This window comes from Hemiscyllium ocellatum, chromosome 4 (genome assembly GCF_020745735.1).
Source record: "Hemiscyllium ocellatum isolate sHemOce1 chromosome 4, sHemOce1.pat.X.cur, whole genome shotgun sequence".
NCBI classification, from domain to species: Eukaryota; Metazoa; Chordata; class Chondrichthyes; order Orectolobiformes; family Hemiscylliidae; genus Hemiscyllium; species Hemiscyllium ocellatum.
The window spans coordinates 48,098,900-48,117,818 of record NC_083404.1 but is presented as its reverse complement, the minus strand read 5'-3'; the positions used below and the strand labels follow the sequence as shown (position 1 = coordinate 48,117,818).

At 42.9% G+C, this 18,919-nt stretch overlaps 1 protein-coding gene across 1 annotated transcript in view; it reads right to left on the bottom strand.

Moving 5' to 3' along the window:
• Positions 1–18,919, bottom strand: part of ctdp1 (CTD (carboxy-terminal domain, RNA polymerase II, polypeptide A) phosphatase, subunit 1) — a 285,579-nt gene that overhangs the window by 239,605 nt on the left and 27,055 nt on the right. The window contains exons 4-6 of the mRNA XM_060823127.1: positions 11,251–11,344; positions 6,700–6,828; positions 3,484–3,634 (exon numbers count right to left, since the gene is read on the bottom strand). Coding sequence (XP_060679110.1) covers positions 3,484–3,634; positions 6,700–6,828; positions 11,251–11,344 — 374 coding nt within the window. The remainder of the gene's footprint in view (positions 1–3,483; positions 3,635–6,699; positions 6,829–11,250; positions 11,345–18,919) is intronic.

Here is an 18,919-nt window from a genome sequence, read left to right as displayed (position 1 = left end):
ATATTCAGGTTAGAGTCACAGCATCCTATAGCACAGATACAGACCCTTCAGTCCAAACTGGTCCATGCCAACCAAAACGCCCATTTAAACTAAACCCATCTCCCTGCACTTGGCCCATATCCTTATAATCCCTTCCTATCTATATATTTGTCCAAATGCCTTTTAAATGTTGTCAAGGCATCCACCTCAACCACTTCAGCTGGCAACTCTTTCCATATGTGTACCACCCTCTGTGTAAAAAGGTTGCCCCTCGGTTCCATTTAATTCTTTCCTCTCCAACTTTAAACTGATGCCCTCTAGTCCTCTATCCTCCAACCCTGGGAAAAGGACTCAGTGCATTCACCCTATCCATACCTCTCACAATCTTATACACTTCTCTAAGGTTCCCCCCCCCCCCCCCCCCCCCACAGTTGTCTACGCTCTAAAGAAAAATCTTAGTTTGTCTGACCACTCCCTATACCTCAGACTATTGAGTCTTGGCAACATCCTTGTAAATTTCTTCTGCACTCTTTCCAGTTTAATAACATCCTATAGCAAGGCGACCAAAATGGAACACAATCCTCCACATGCAGCCTCACCAATGTCCTATTTAACTGCAACATAACTTCCCACCTCCTATACTCAATGCCCTGACTGAAGGCCAGTGTGCCAAATGTCTTCTTCACTGCCCTGTCTACCTGCGACTCCATTTTCAGAGAACCGTGCACCTGAACTCCAAGGTCCCTGTGTTCCACTACACTCCTTAATGCCCTACCATTCACCATGAAACTCCTTATCTTGAGTTGACTTTCCAAATTGTGCTCCAAAAGTGTTAACATCCAAGAAACTTACTCAGATTCACATCACGATATCACGTGGGCCAGGTCTGGCAAGTAGAGGTGACAGATATCTTCCCAAGACGCGAGTGAACGAGATGGATTTTGAACTACAATCAACAATAGCTTTATGGTTGCCATTACTCAGTCTTGCTTTATATTCCAGATTTATTGATAGATTTCGAATTCCATCAGCTGCTGTGGTGGGATTCGAACCCCTGCCCCCAAGAGACTGAGCCTAGGATTGCGATTACTGGCACAGGTGACATTACCACTATGTCAGCATCTTGCCCAAGTAACACAGCAGTGTAACATCTTGATGCTATCAACTCATTACCATGATTCCTACATGAAGTGCATCCACTGGCTTTGTGCATCAGCAAGAGGGGCCCAGCTTCATTACTTGCTTGGGTTATTTCAAGCAAACCTACATTCCTAGAAGTGCAATTGTACTGTAGTGGCACCCTAACCCTTCCCCACTATTTATGGTCCATACGGCAGTGAGTATTGACCTTAGTGTCTTCCGCTGACCACCACAAATACACATGATCTACAGTCTGTGAATGGTGGCAATTCTGTTCCCACTCAGCAGAAGGTTTGCAAAACACTCATGATGTCTAATTCTGCACAAAAGAACCATGGCCTGTCCCTGAATGATGCATAAATATCAAGCCACACCGACAGCCAAAATATTCCAGCTCCCCTACATAAGCAAATATTCAGTAATATGATGAACATTTCCTACTTTAGCAGTCAGCGTTCTCAAAAGGCCACCAGTGACGATGAGGTCCAACACTAGTTCAGCTGCATCAGCCATTTACAAACTAGAGGCAGTCCCCGAATTGCAAATGAGTTCCATTCTGGAATCTGTTCATAACTCAGAGCACAATCAAAAGCTCTGTACAAATGCATATATGTCAAGTCTTTAAAAATTAAAAGCATTTATGGAATGGCATTCATAAGTACGAGATTACAAGGTGGAAGTTCGTAAACTGACGACCCCCTCTATTGCAATAAAGGTTGCAAAGGATCCTGATAGAGGTACAGGAGATTTTAACGGGCAAAGATAGGACAGATAGAAACATCAGCGGAGGCATCAATAAACAGGGGATATAAATTTAAAGCAAGAAGGTGACAGATTCCTCCAAGCTCCCTGGCCTTGTCACCAAACATTTTGTCTTCTTTCATAAACTTACCCATCACAGTCCTCTACGGAATCCTCCAAAGCTGACCTCACATCCAACTGCTGGCATCAAAGATGGTGTTTTATTTCAATGGATTTGAAACATTAATGCTTCCTTAGCTTGTTGTATGTACTATATTGCAAACGTCTCAAGTACAAACATAACCATAGTCAATGTAAGTAAATGTGTGATCAATTCAGCTGAGAAAAGTGAGTGTGCCATGAAACTGTTTGTCTTATATTGAAGTGTGCTGTATTACTCAGAAGGTTGGGAACCATTGCTCTACAACATAAGCAGCGTCAGTCTTGGCTGTGAATGTGGAATCAATTGATGGAACAGTTTCAATGTCACTTTCTTCCTGCTGGTCCTCAACTGCCTTGGAAGATTGGACTTCTTGTCCCTTTTCCCATTCAGGGGCCCAAAAATAAGGGGAAAGTAGGAGGTGCATGGGATGTGAGGAAGAGGAACATTAGGAATAAAGATGGCAACATCCTCAATATTTTCAGCATGACCACTGCAACAATCCCTCCAATAACTCAGTGCCATCTCCTCAATAGGGTTTTGATTATAAAAGTGTGCTTCTCCAGCCCAACCAGCTGGCTCCTGCTACCTCCACTTGTCTGCCATTTAATCCACAAGAGGCAGCAAGTGTGTTAGTGACCACGGTGATTCCTGTTTGGGTGATGGAGCAGTCAAGGTCGCAAGATGGTCATGTCTCTAAATGATGAGATGTAGGTGTGAGATGAGGGGACAATGAAGCAATTAAATATCGTGGGCAAGGCCAGACTGACAAGAGATTGTTGGGAAGCAGCTGTGGCAATTTCAATGGTTGAAACTAGTGGTGAAGCTTTTCAACGTCCTGCAACATCACATCAAGATCCTCAGCAGTCAGCTCAGACACTTGCCTCGTGCTCCTTGTTAGCATGTGACACAAGGTGCTCCTGGCCCACAGCATTCCTCCTTTATCGAGTTCTGAAGGACCACAAAATAAAACCTAGGTGCTAGCAGTCTCCATGGTCTGCTATTTCTTGTTGTCTTGCAAAGCTCAGCAAGATGTCAGCACCTTCACTCACCACAATACAATTCTACTTCAAGCAATGCAGGTTAGCTTTAAGCACCCAAGGAAATAACAAGCCAGGCCCCTCTTGCTGATTCAGAAAGCCAATGAGTGCACCTCATGTCGAAAACATGGTAATGAGCTGACAGCACCAAGACGTTACACTCCCTATGTTACTTCAAATGGGAGAGATCCTGGCATAGTGGTAATGTCACTCGGCTAATAATCTTGGGGACGCCACAGCAGCTGGTAGAATTTGAATTCTATCAATAAATCTGGTATATAAAGTGATACTCAGTAGAGGCAACCATATCACTATCGCTGATCATTCTCAAGATGCACAACAGGCCACTTCCCTTCATAACTGACTTCAGTATTGCATCCCACGTTTTAAAACCATCTCTCCAGCCACTTCCCTCCCACGTACCTGCAATTGTGTGCGCGTAGAGCCTACTGCCAAAGGTGAACACGTGCAACTCGTACAGTTTTGCTATTTTTTCCAGAAACTCTTTACAGTGAGGTCGTAGTCGAGTGTGTAGCATTGGCTCTCCCCGCCCCAGTTGGAAATGGAATATTCCCTGCAGGTGATTTTAAAAAACACAGAAGCACTATAAATCCACATAACCTAACTGCAAAGAACTAACAGCATCACAATTAATTTCAGATTATACAGAAATTGCAGCCAGTTAATTATTGATGCTTTAACCAGGTGGCCTTCGCTATTTCAAGGAGAAATGTTGCAGAAATATTTGGCAAATATGAAAGATCAAAAAACACACTGAAATAACAATTTACATACAAATCAGCTGAACAAATACCAAAAATTGTTCACTAATAGAACAGGGACGTATACGTGAAGCAATGAATTTTGCTGCAATGAGTCGTAAGGACCTCCCGTACCACAAAAGCTCTTGGTAGACACGGCAGTTCCACATTATCCAAAACTACTTTATTACGCAATAAGCATTACATTGCAATGCTTCTCGAGATTGCATAGTGACATCCTATTCATTATTGCACAGGTGAAGGGGTCTATAACACATTTACTGTTTTTAAATGCATGTTAAGGTGACGGTCAACAACACAAACTTTACTTATACAGCATGTTTGAAACATCCTAAGGTCTTCACAGCAGTGGCGGTCAGCTAAAATGGGAGATCAAAGCACTTGAGACGACCAGTCATACGGGCAGACTTTAACGAGTGGTTTAGAAGAAAAGACAGAGGTAAAATGTTGGAAAGCATTACTGGGGGTAACTGAAAATATAGGCATCAATGGTTGAGTAATTGGCACACCAGGGTTTAACTGAACACCAGAAAAAGATACGTCAGAGAAAAATGCAGGTGCATTACTAACAGTTAGGTAAAAACAATGACTGCAGATGCTGGAAACCAGATTCTGGATCAGTGGTGCTGGAAGAGCACAGCAGTTCATGCAGCATCCAAAGTGCAGCAAAATCGACGTTTCGGGCAAAAGCCCTCCATTACGAACAGTTGCTGTGTTTGAAGTGCAGGAGGTTGCAGATTGCAAGCAAGGTGAAAAAAAAACACAGAAGGTGAGGCTTCCATAGTTCAGAGGTCATGAGAAAGAGGAGTTCAAATAAGAGACTGAGAGACAGATCTTAATTGTAACAGAAGACAGTTCGCTGCGTAAACAATTACAGTATCGATGCATTAAACAACAGAAAGGTATAATGGTAGATTAGTCGTAAGTTAGAGACAGACAAAAAAAAAGACAGAAACAAATTTAAATGTTAGCTTGTATCCTGTCCATGAGGATGACAGGAAGTGACTTCCACACATGGAACCTTGGATACGGTGAACCTTCTATTCGAGGTAACAAGAAACAGACAGATCAAGAAGGGCAGATGGTGAACAATAATTGGAGGTATCAAAGGAAAGGGATGATAGCAGTCGCTGTCAAGAAAAGAACTAAACAATTTTCAGTGTTCCATAGAATTTAGTCAAGTATGCAATGATTAGACTGAGAGAGATCCAGAGGGCACACAATCTCAGGAAGTTAATGAATGCCGGAGATGAATCATTTGCAAGAGATTAGATAGGGTTATGTCTTGAATGGTACAAGTCAGAGATAAGGAGGAACAGTCGGAATGAGAACAGAAGCCTGGGTGAAACGGAAAAAGCTGGAGGTTAAACCATCAACAGCACAGAGGGGTTGTGATTCATAAGGAGATTAGATACATCTTACAATTGAGCTAATGTAATCGGATTGGCTCTGTACAATTCTGAGCGATCTGTTTTGAAAAGTAACAACCTCAATGACGAATGAATCATGAAAGTGCTTGACAGTAATGTTTAGGAACAAATCAACCAACAAGGTCACAAGTCAAACTGAAAATTATGCTTTCAGTTAATATTTAGGTCAAAAACTTCAAGATCATTTCAGAATTAACAGTAAATTCCTTAACTTTAAACCAAACAATGTAAAGGTAAGAAAGCTGTTGATGGGTGAGGACAGACACAACAAAATGAAGACAGTTACCAGAAGCAGGGTAGACTGAAGTGAAGTCAAAGGAAAACTTAATGGCAAATATCTAGAGGACACTGAGTTAGTTGCTATCAGAGCAAGAGATCTTCCAGAGTTGTTGTCCCAAATTCTATAGCAGAGAATCCAAAATAATTTCAATGAGGTATGAAATATATGTCCTTTAAAACTGTAGAAGACAATGGATAAGTGGAGAACTTTTCTTGAGAGCTGAAACGTTGAGAGGCCGAGTTAAGAAAGAAAGGACGAGAAATGTTGATTAGTCTTTTTTCTAAAGTTAAGCTTCACAGCTGCAACAGCAGATTTATGAGAAGATATCAATCACTGATTGTTATTGGCTGGACACCATACAAGTTTATTGAAAGGCCAGGTTAAACAGACAGAAATTTATGAGGCACTGCAGTGCTACGAATTAAGCTGTGAAGTAAATCCAAAAGGAGAAGAAAGAATAGGCTACACAACATACCCTGACAACTGAATATTCGGCTCCTCAGTGGAACATGCAGGAGGGTTAGAAGAGTACAAAGCAGGAAAGAGTAGCAAGGAAATGCCGGACGGCCATTCCTTTCAGCTGATTTGTGTGGCCAGATTGGGCGACATAATGTGTTCTGCCTCATGACATTGTGGAAGAAGAAAGGAGGGAGGGACTGGTCAGAGAAGCCCCCCATGGTAGTGAAGTGCAAACATATTGGTCTGGAAACAAAGCAAAAGATTAGGTTAGGTAAATTACGAGGTCTGGTTGGTAATCTCAAACAGTCCCACAAGTGTCAGGCCACGCAACAAATTAAATCTCTCAATCATGCGATGGAGAAACACTGCTGAATAAGCAAGACTGCAGTTACACAGGAGTGAAGACCTCAGCAAAGAGATAAAGAGTTGATTTAATTTGATATTAGCTCCAACTCTCCTCTTTTAATCTCTTTTCACCAAGCCTTTGATCAACCATTATAAATACCACTTCACATGGTTCAGTTTTGTTTGAGAATAATCCTCCAAATATGTGCATGTAGGTCATAGTTAATGACCATCAGAGAAAATGGAATGTGTTGTAACTTCTTGCAAGACTAAGCTTCAACCAGACAGCGCCATCTCCAGAGCAAAGGCATTGCTCAGCTAGAGATTATTACCAGCACCTCACCTTATTGGACATCTTTTGGCACAACTGCTCCGTCGTATGGATTAAAGTCTGATCCAGATCCACCATCAAAACTAACTTCCGGTTTTTGTGTAACCACTGTTGATCCTCTCGACCCAACTGTTCAGCTTGCTGTGAGAAGCAGAGATTGGGGGTGTAGTGGGGCGTAAAAAGAAAGAGAATAGAAGTAAATCTTTAAAATTCCATACCAGTACAAAGAGTTGCCCAGCACAGAATACAGGCCTTTCGTTCAACAGGCCAATTCCAGACAATATGGTCCACATGAGCTTCCTTCCACTCTATTAGCATATTATTCAATTCCTTTCTCTCTCTTGTGCCTTTAAACACATTTAAGCTGATTATCTGAACCTTGGTGACAGCTTCCACATTCTCACCACTCTCAGCATAAAGAATCTTCTTCTGAACTTGATATTGGTTTAATTACTGACCACCTCATCTTACTGACCTTAGGTTTGGACTCGCGAAAAGGAGAAATACCTCTCTAAGTCTCACATATCAAATATCTTCCTTGTTTTGAAGACATTAATCACATCATCACGATCTCTCTTCAAGAGAAAACAAGCATGAGCCTATTCAGACTCTACAGACAGTTGTCCCCCACAGCCGGGTCAGAATGAACACTCTGGGTTCACATCTTCCTGTTATTAGGATAACAAAGTCTACAGCACAGTCAAAGGCCATTCAACTATGCCAGTTTCTACACTTCTCACTTCAATCAGGAAGCATGACCTCGATGAATTTGCCAGAATCATGAGCTTGATTATGATTCACGTATCTAGGGCCACTGCTTTGATTAACAGCGACTTTACTGAAGGCCCTCGCATGTAAAATAGATAGATTACTAATAAGCAGGAATATAAGATCAAAATCCACTTGTAAATTTTAATTAACAATGAATTTTGAAGGGATAACAGCAGGTCAAAACGGAGGAAATGAAATTTTAAAAATAGCCATTCAGGCCTCAAGCATCTTCTATGGTTTAACTAGAATATGGCTAATCTTCATCCAAATACCACAATCCTTCAATAATCTTGCTCAGGCAGAGATTGTGGCAATATTACTAGACGAATAGACTAAAGGCCCAGGCTGATACATGAGGGACAAAGTTTCAAATCCTATCAGAGCAGCTGGTGGAATTTAAATTTAATTAAATACTAACAAATGAAGTCTGGTATTATCAGCTAAAGTCAATAATGGTGTCCATAAAGCTAGCATGAAGTGTTCTGAAAAAAACACCATCTGATTCACTAACCTTTGGCAAGGAAGAAAATTTGCCATCTTGCCTGGTCTGATGTAAATGTAAATCCAAACCCACAGCAAGGTGGATGATTCTTAGCTGCCCTCTGAAATGAGTCACTAAGTTGTCAAGGGGAGACTAGGAGATGGCAACAAATGCTGGGTTGCCAGTCATGCCCATGATGCATAAAACAATAGAAAAAGTTATCCATGGATTTCAGCTTTTGAAGTTTCAGCTCACTCAGCCTTAGTGTGAAAAACGTCTGTCCCGATTTCACTCCTCAGTCAACCTCATGTGAAGTTTTAAATCATACTAGCTTGTTTTGGATCCTACATCACAGGAAGTACCTGCACCTAACCACATCAATATTTTAATACTGCAAACTCGATCCCATCACCCCTCAACCTTTGTACTTCAAAGGTATACAACCCAGGTTCTGTATGTCGTCCTCAAACTGCAACTCCTTCAGTTTAGATATCACTGCAGTCAATCTACACGGCAGCACTCTCTAAGACTCTCTAAGTGTACACTGTTCCTGAGATGCATATACAGAATTGAATTCTAATACTTTGAAGACATACTCCAACCGAAGCAATAGTTCCAAGCAATTGTACATGGAAAGTAATTAATGTACAAGTACAAATATAAAAGAATACAAAGTTCTAAAACAGCATTTGTAAAAATATGTACTGCAATGAACAAAATATTCCACAATTTTTAAAAGGATACAAGACATTCAACTGAATGTAAGGAGTGGAGGAGGAAAATCAGCAAAGCAACAACAGATAGTGAGAGAATGTGCAAAAGGGGACACAGTGGGAGAGAGAGAGGGGTGAGGCAGAGGGAGGTGGGGGGGAAGGGAGGGAAGACGGAGAAGGTTGAAGAGGGAGGGGGAGGGATGGGGGGGGAAGAAGGAGGCAGGGAGAAAGAGATGAGAAAGGGAGAGAGAGGGGAGGGGGAGAGGGGAAGAGAGTGGGGGGGTGGAAGAGAGTGGGGGGGTGGAAGAGAGTGGGGGGGTGGAAGAGAGTAGGGGGGTGGAAGAGAGTAGGGGGGTGGAAGAGAGTAGGGGGGTGGAAGAGAGTAGGGGGGTGGAAGAGAGTAGGGGGGTGGAAGAGAGTAGGGGGGTGGAAGAGAGAGGGGGAGAAGAGAGAGGGGGAGAAGAGAGAGGGGGAGAAGAGAGAGGGGGGGAAGAGAGAGGGGGGAAGAGAGAGGGGGGGGAGGGAGAAGGGGGCAAGAGAGTGGGGGGCAATGAGAGGGGGGCAAGAGCGAGGGCGGGGAAGAGAGCGGGGGGGAAGAGAGCGGGTGGGAAGAGAGAGGGGGGGAAGAGAGAGGGGGGGAAGAGAGGGGGGGGGAAGAGAGAGGGAGGGGAAGGGGGGAAGAGAGAGAGAGGGGGGGAAGAGAGAGTGGAGGGGAAGAGAGAGGGTGGGAAGAGAGAGGGGGGAAGAGAGAGGGGGGAAGAGAGAGGGGGGGAAGAGAGAGGGGGGGGAAGAGAGAGGGGGGGAAGAGAGGGGGGGGAAGAGAGGGGGGAAGAGAGAGAAAGGGGGAAGAGAGGGGGGTGGAAGAGAGCGAGGGGCAAGAGAGAGGGGGGAAGGGGGGAAGAGAGAGGGGGAGGAAAGAGGGGGGGAAGAGAGAGGGGGAAAGAGAGAGAGGGGGAGAAGAGAGGGGGGAGAGAGAGAGGGGGGAGAAGAGAGAGGGGGGAGAGAGAGAGGGGGGGGGAAGAGAGAGGGGGGGAAGAGAGAGGGGGGGAAGAGAGAGGGGGGGAAGAGAGAGGGGGGGGAAGAGAGAGGGGGGGAAGAGAGAGGGGGGGAAGAGAGAGGGGGGGGAAGAGAGAGGGGGGGAAGAGAGAGGGGAAGAGGGGGGAAAAGAGAAACGGGGGGAGCAGAGAAATGGGGGAATGGAGAAACGGGGGGTGGGGGTGGCAACGGAGAAACCCGGGGGGGGGGGAGATCAGAGAGACCGGGAGGGAGGGTGGGAGGAACAGAGAAACGGGAGGGGGGGGTGGGGAGACAGAGAAATGGGGGGGGGGGGGTGAACAGAGAAACGGGTGGACGGAGAAACAGGGGGGAATAGGAGAAATGGAGGGGAATGGTCAAACAGGGGAACGGCGAAACGGGGGGGGGGGGGGGGGAGAAAAACAGGCAGTACAGGGAAATGGGGGAGAACAGAGAAACCGGGGGGGGGGGGGGGGGAGACAGAGAAACAGGCGGGGGGGGCGGAGAAATGGGGGTCGGAGAAACGGAGGGATGGACAAACGGGGGGTGGAGAACAGAGAAACCGGGGTGAGGGGACAGAGAAACGTGGGGAGGGGAGTGGGGGTACAGAGAAACAGGGGGCCAGAGAAACGGGGGTCGGAGAAATGGAGGGAAACAGAGAAACGGGGGGGGGGGAAACCGGGTGGGGGAACAGAGGTGGGGAACGGAGGGGAGCAGAGAAACGGGGGGGGGGGGTGGGGGGGGGGTGGGAGGAGCAGAGAGCAGAGAAAGGGAGAGACAGTGAGCAACAGACAGCAAGCAAAGCAAAGGAAAATGTAAAAAAGTGACATTGAAATAGAGCGAGCAAGTGACAGGCAGTGAATGGCAGCAAATGAGAAAGTAAGCAAAGGACAGCAAGCAAACCAAAAACAGAGAGAGAGAAAACATGATCAATTGAGGATTATAAAGAGCTATAGAGAGCACGAAGAGAGAGGCAGGATAAGAGAAAGTGCGAGGAACCAAGGGAGAGTGGTGTTTTCAACATCATGAGAAGGCTGCAAAAAGTAGATAGCATAAAGCAGTTTTTGTAAAAGAACCAAGAACAAGATGGCATAGATGTACATGATGTGAAAACACAGCAAGGGTGGTATGAGAAAAGATTTTTTTTTTAATGCAGCAAGTTGTTACGATATGGAATGCATCACCAGGAAATGTCATGGTGGCAGATTCAATTGAGACATTTAAGAGATCACTGGAATGATTATTTGGATAAACTGGAATGCAGCAACATTGGAAAAAGCAGGGGATTGCTATTGGAATACAGAACCAGCGCAGACACGAAATGGCCACCTCAGCACCGTGATAACTCTGATTCTGAAGAACAGGACAAGGGAGAGAGAATGAAAGACTGCACGTGTGAATGGAAGAGAGTAACGCAAGCCAACGAAGGAGAAAGGGAGTGAGTGAAACAAATAAGCGAATAAGAGAAATAGAGAACAAGAGAAAAGGAGAAAGAGAGAAAAACAGAAAGAAATGGATGAGCAAGCAAACACAAAAATCTGTGCAGTGTAGTGGCTACATCTTCTTAATTCTAGAAGCACTTACTTCAGAGCTGACCATTAGCTCTGGAACACTGTGAATCATAGAAACTGTGGCTGTGGATAGGGGCACCATTTGCTTCCCATTCTTCTTCTGCAATCTGAAAAATGTAAGGTTTAAAAATGGACTGAACCCCATGTTATACAAACTGGCCATCTTAAGAACAAAATACACATTTCCCATCTGGACTTTCCCATCCTCCTGTGTGGAAGTTCATGCTGGGGTACAATTCTGTAGACACTGGTGAATTTCAGGTACTTTTTCCAAATTTAGTTTTCAAAGAAATTGATCACCAGCAAAGTATTTTGCAGGCTAGGAGAGAAAAGGATCAAACTAAGTACAATTCAGATTCTACTTTCCCTCACTGCTCATGGATATGAACGTGATGATTAATCAATGATCACAGCTAATACCCAGCAGTGCACACTGATAATACAAATAAGACAGACAGAGGGGCATAACAGAGATCGTAAGGGTCCATGCATCAAGTGCGATAGAGCAAACCATGGGCAGTCCAACCTCTTTGTTCATGTTTTGATAAATTAGATGGTACCCTGCAGATTATCACAAAAAATCTTGAAACATACAATTTGACACAACAGGTCCGTGCCTTCAGTAATGGTCTAAATAAGCTTTCTCTCACTCATTTTATTCTCATCCTAACAGCATTTCCTTCTCCCATATGTACTCATCTAGCTTCCTCTTAAATGCATCAATGCCATTCCCTTCAATAGCTCCCTTTTTTGGAGGAGGGGGCGTTATTAAGGTTGGTTATTGGATTTATTAGTGGCTATTTTATATTTATGACCTTTTTGTTTTAGTTTCTCCCCCAAGTGGAGACATGATCCCCATATTCCAATCGACCAAGTCCTTTTGTTAATGTTCTCCATCAAGTCACCTCTCAGCCTTCTCTTTTTGAGGAAAGAAAACACAAAATCTTTCCTCCTGGTTATAAACCCTCGGTTCAAGTGTCATCTTTATACATCATCTTTGCAGCATAACCTCTCTGGAGCACCTGCAACCATTTTAATAAAATGGAGACTAGAACTCAACAGTTTTCAAAAAATGTGGACCTGACGAGGTTCTATCTACTATTTAGCATAGCTTCCATGCTTTTCAATTTTATTCTTTTCGAAGTGTACACAAGGGGTTGTTTGTTGTTTTAAATTACCTTACTGATCTCAGAAACATAGAATTGTTACAGAGCAGGAGTCCCTTCCAGAGACGCTGCATTAGGACCCTGTTTAAGACAGCAGCAAAACACTACAGCACCCTGGAACTGCAAAGAGTGGAGGAAGAACACCTATACACAGTCTTTGCCAAAAACAGATACCCCCACAGCTGAGTCAGTAGATGCCTGGTGGACAAGCAACACCAAAATGACAACACACATCACCAATGCACTGGCTACATTAAAAACATTTCAGAACTGACAACCAGACGGCTCTCACCACTAGAGATTTTGACAGTACACAAACCAGCAACCACTCTCAGTGAGCAGCTCACCAGAATAAAGGACCCCATACCCACTATGTGCAGGACAAATTGAATTTACAAAATCCCATGCAATGACTGCACTAAACACGATGTAGGACCAACAGGCAGACAGCTAGCTACCTGCATCCATGAACATCAACTAGCAGCCAAGCGATGCAACCAACGCTCCCTGGTATCCATACACACAGACAACAAGAACCATGAGTTTGACTGGGACAACACAACGATATTATGACAAACTAAACAAAGAACAGCAAGGGAATTCCTGTAAGCATGGTATTCATCCTTGGGCTCCATCAACAAGCAGCTTGACCTGGACCCAATATACAAACCGCTGCAACAGAAAACCAGAACCAAACAGAACCACATAAATATAGCAGTGCTTCACAGCAGGCGACACAGCACTGACAATGTCACCAACAAACCAACAGCTCACTGAACACACCCATAACGAATCCAATCAGCTCCCTTGTGAAGAGGGTCTTCACAAAATCTTTTAAGTCCCTTCACCTTGCCTGCACTGATTCTCCAAATTCGCCAGTCTCCCTAGAACCATTCACATTCACCTTTCCAGAAAAGTCTAATTCCCTTTCAAATGCTTCGGTCAAACCTGCCTCCACCACACCATGACTGCGTTCTCCAGATCCTAAACAATTTCTACTTTCAAAAGTACTTTTCCTCATGACATTTTTGCTTCTTTCACCAATTACTTTAAATCTGCACCCTTTCATTCATTAACCCTTCATGAGTGGGAGCAATTTCTCCAGATCTACTCTGTCTAGATCCCTCATGATTTTAAACTCCCCTACCAAAATTCCACTCAGCCTTCATTTCTCCAAAGAAACCACCTTTAACTTCTCCAATCTATTTTCATCCCTCATCCCTGGAAATATTCTTAACTATTCACATTATTTGCAAAGTGTGGCACTGAGAACTAGATACAAGTTTCCAGTTGAGGCCAAAATAGTAACTTATAAAAGTTCAGCATAATGTCCTTATGGTGTAAGGTTCCTGGCTTTTATACTGTATGCCTTTTTAAAAAAAGCCCAAGCTACTGTATATTTTATGAACCACTCTCTAAAACTTTCATATCATCTTCAATGGTTGCACACCTTGACCCAACTTCTCCATACCCTGTTTAAAACTATACCCATTAGTGAGTTTTGAGATTTGTAGCTCAGGTTGAGGTTCTGGGTCTAGGTTTGCTCACTGAGTTGGAAGGTTCATTTTCAGATGTTTCGTCACCATACTAGGTAACATCTTCAGTGGGCCTCAGAATGAAGCACTGGTGTTCTTCAGGGCTTCATTCGGAAGTTCACTGAAGACGTTACTTAGTATGGTGACAAAACATCTGAAAACAAACCTTCCAACTCTGCGAGCAAACCTACATTCAGAACTATACCCATTATTTGATACTTGATACTTTTCATATCAAAATGAATCATTTCACGTTTCCTCACTTTGAACTTCATCTGGGACTTATCTGCCCACAGTCTGCCAACATTCAATGTTTTTGAAGTTCTACATGATTGGCCTCACCACTTATGACACTTTTAAGTTTGTATGGTCCATATGCTTTGCAACTGTACTTTGTACACAAAGATTGATATCATTAATACTTATCATGAAAAGCAAGAATCCCAAAAATCCCCCAAGACCTCAAGTCCAGACCTTCCTCCAACTCGGAAAATATCCCTGAATCTTAACTCTGTTTCCTATTATTTAGTCAATTCCATATCTACGTTGCCACTAACCGTTTTATTCCACAAGCTATAACTTTGCTCAACAGACGGTTAAATGGTATAACAAACAGATTCTGAGATGTCTACGTACACCATCAATTACATTGCACAAACCAATCTTCTCTGTGAAATTTTTTTTAAAACTCCAGGGAAGTAGTAACACTTCAATTTCCCTCAAGAAATTCACACTGGCTTTCCCTAATCAACCTGCATTTGTTGAGGAGACTATAAACTTCTCTCACAAAATACTGTTTCCAGAAATCGCCCCAGCTCATAAGTTAATCTGACCATTTTATGATTGCTGGGCTAATTTTTACAGACTTTCTTGAATAAGAGTGTAAAGATCTGCAATTCTCTAGCACCACACAGTGGTTTAAGGAAGACTGAAAAATTAAGGGCAGTTCCCCTGCAATTTCACTCATGATTAGATTAGATTCCCTACAGTGTGGAAACAGGCCCTTCGGCCCAACAAGTCCACACCGATCCTCTGAAGAGTAACCCACCCAGTCCCATTTCCCTCTGACTAAAGCACCTAACACTATGGGCAATTTAGCATGTCCAATTCACCTCACCTGCACATCTTTGGACTGTGGGAGGAAACCAGAGTACCTGAAGGAAACCCACGCAGATACAGGGAGAATATGCAAACTCCACACAGACAGTCGCCCAAGGCTGGAATTGAACCTGGGACCCTAGCGCTGTGAGGCAGCAGTGCTAACCACTGAGCCACCGTGCCGCTGGTCTTCAATGTTTTTGGATGCATCTAATCTTGCTCAAATGCCTTTTTCTTTCCACCCCATCACTATTGTGGGTCAAAATTTAAAGTGATTTATGTATCTGCATCTTCAAACTGATGTTTGTCTGTCCCATTCACAAACTCCATCATCCAAGCAATATATGCCTTGCGCATTCATCGTATTAAAATACACCACCATATCATTCAACATAAGTTTTAACACTGCAGATTTATCGAAGTATTCTTTGTATTAACTGCAAGTCCATCGATTTGATGTGCTCAAGTTTGGAAACGGCAACTTCCAAACACTAAATCTAAATTGACAACGTAAATAGTGTGCATAGCGGGTATTACTGGACAGCGATCAGGATGATTGCTTATTGTTCCTTCTCTAGATCAGGGTCAGGAAGCTGTAGTGCATAACTGATTTTTACTAACCAATTCCCATGCTTGCAGAACATCACCCGAACTACAACCAAGAGTGCATAAGTTCAGTCAGCCAGCATATCTCCAATTTCAAATCAAAGGGTTGATCAATATATTTTTCGCAAAATGGAAAACTGAAGACACCTAGTTTTGATTTACGGCATTGGTCTCAATTGTCAGTTTTGAATGCAATCCGTATCATTTAAATGAAATATCAATGTTTATATGGCAATCTAATGTAACAAATAGTTTGCAGGCTCCTGTAAAAATTCAGTTATTACAGTTCCCAATTTTAAGCTATTGGTACTAATATCAAGACCAGGAAATGAAGGTTTCATAATGATCTCCAACCCCAACCAGGTTTGAGATCATAAGACCATAAGAAATAGGAACAGAAGATGATCATTCAGTCTCTTCAGCCTGCTCTGCCATTCAGTACAATCATGGCTGATCCAACTTTCTACATCCACTTTGTTGCCTTTCCCTGTAACTTGTGATTCCATTACTGGTCAAGACTCTATCTGTATCAGTTTTAAATATGCACAAGAAATCTACTCTCTGAGGCTAGGAATTCCAAATCCCTCGAAGAGAAGAAATTCCTCAATTGTGTCTTCAATTGGAGACCCTTTATTCACTATATCCTCCGGTCCTAGACCTTTCCATGAGGGGAAACATCCTATCAACATTAACATTGTCAAACTCTTTTAAGAATCCTCTACATTTCAATTAGGTCACCTCTCATTCTTCTAAATTTAAATGAGTACCAGCCTGTTAAATCTTTGCTCACAAGATAATTCCTCCATAACAGGAATCACCTCAGTGAACCTTCTCTGAACTGCTTCCATTGAAATAATATCATTTTCTTAAATAGAGGGACCAAAACTGCTTATAGTACTCCAGATGTAGTCTCATCAATACCTTGTCCAACTGCAGTAAGACTTCCCTACTCTTATACTCCAATCCCCTTGAATTGAGGGTCAACATTCCATTAACCCTCCTGATTACCTGCTGTAACTGTGTGCTTGCTTTCTGTATTTCTTGCACAAGTCCCTTTGTGTTGTAGCTTTCTGCTGTTATTCTCCATTTAACTAATACTCGATCTTTTCTCAGCTTCACAATTTCCCACATTATACTCCATTTGCTAACTTTTTGCCCACTTACTTCCCCTATCAATGGCTCTCTGCAAAATGTTTATATCTCCCTGCAAACCTGCCTTTCCACCTATTCTTGTGTCGTCTGCAAATCTGGCTAGAGTACATTTGCTTCCTTTCTCCACGTCATTTAAAACATCAGCCCACCCTGCTCCTCACAGCTGCAGTATTATGCATGCAATGGTGTGGTTGGAAGTTGCAACAGCCTTGGAGTTGCAGTATGCAGATGTAATACAGGGATCTTGGATGTATTCTGGTGCCCAATGTGATAATAAGAGTAAAGCACTATGCACCAATCAACACAAATATAATACACTCTGAGCTGAGCAATTATTTCCTAAGTTTAGCATGTTCTTCAGTAACCTTTATTCCATAGCACCCTGACCATCGACAATACTGGCATCCAAACCAGCAGGAAAGAGTGACCGTTTCTGCAGTTTTCGTGTTGTGATCAAAGGCACATCTGACAGAGAAGATAACTGCTGTAAAAAGAGGCACATAGTCAACATTTTCCATCTTGTAGTGATCAGGACTGAATTACAAGAAAACTAAACTTCAAAGGGAACAATTTGTACTTCATGGGAAAACAGCACTGATTAGTTGACAAACTCTGAAGGGTCAATCTTTTGCCTCAGAGAATGCACAAGGTAATGGTTATTTTTGTTAAAGTTCTGAACAAAATGGTTGAGACATTGCCATGAGGAACACTGAAGAAATGTTGTCTTCCAAGCACCTGCTCAGTTGAAAAATGCGCTGACATATTCCTTTTGCTTACAGAGAGCAGGCCCTCCATTTGAATATATGTAGCTCCTAGCGAGTGAGAGACACCCACATTCCATGCCTGGTTGATAACCTTTAATTGCTTGTTGCTTTAATTTTTTGATCTTAGCATTATGACTCATATCTAATCTTGGACATTATGTACGGAGTTTTGAAAGCATGGGCTGGTCCAATACTGTCAGCAGCCAAAAGGATTTGCTGCCTGATACAACAGGCAAGGCTGGTCATTCCACACTGCTACTATATCATAACAAAACAAGTGGTACTTTCCACTAACAGGATACTGTCATCAAGTCACACAAATGCTTATGAATTTCAGTGCCAGTGTAATTATATCAGGTATGTAGGGTAAACATCCCAATGACTGGTAAATTGCACCGAACAGTGCATCCCTTCAAAAATCTTCTCGAGTTCTGAGGAGTTATGCTGGGGGGTCTTGAACCTTTAACACTGCTTTTCTCTTCACAGATACTGCCAGATCTGCTGAGTTTATCCAGCATTCTCTGTGCTTGCTTCAGATTTCAAACATCCATAGTAGTTGGCCTTTATTATAGTGCATTTTTCAGCTGTTCACAACAGACAGAGAACAAAGTGGACAGAACTACCCTGTGCTTGTAAAACCCAAAAGAAAGAGTTTAAAATTAGACGTGAAGCTGCGGTTGGACAGTCAACCCATTAATCCCATGAAAGAAAAATCACGTCTGACCAATTTATTAGAATTTTTTGGAGAAGCCTCAACCCGAGTAGATAGAGGGGAACCAAAAGATGTGTAGTATTTGGGCTTCCAGAAGGCACTTGACAAAAGGATAAGCCATAAGAGTCCAAAGTGTTGGAGGTAGTACAATGGTGTGGATAGAGAATTGACCAATAAGCAGGAAACAGCAAGTTGGTATAAGGGGTTCTTTTTCAGGTTGGCAACCAGTAACCAATGGGGTTCCACAGGGATCAGTGCTGGGTCCACACCTGTTTCCAATATATATTAATGACTTGGAGGAAGAAGACCAAACGTTCATATGCAGTTAGTGCTCTCAGTAAACAAAAGAAAAGCCCAAATATTGAGTGTATTACGACTAAACATAAAGCACAGGGAAAACGTTACACTGTGGCATTTCCTATGGTCAGTGAGGATCCAGTTTCCATCCAATCAGCATTATTTTTTCCACGTGGTATAAATTATTGCTCCTTATCAAATTTGGTATTCTTGCAATTATATTTGGATGAGTACAAGACAAAAAAAACTCAACAACATGTCTCTTTTGACATTAGTTCAAGTTCTGTTCGTACTGAGGAGAACGTTATTTTGAAAACTTTGAAATGGGGAATTTTTGAAGAAACATACTCTG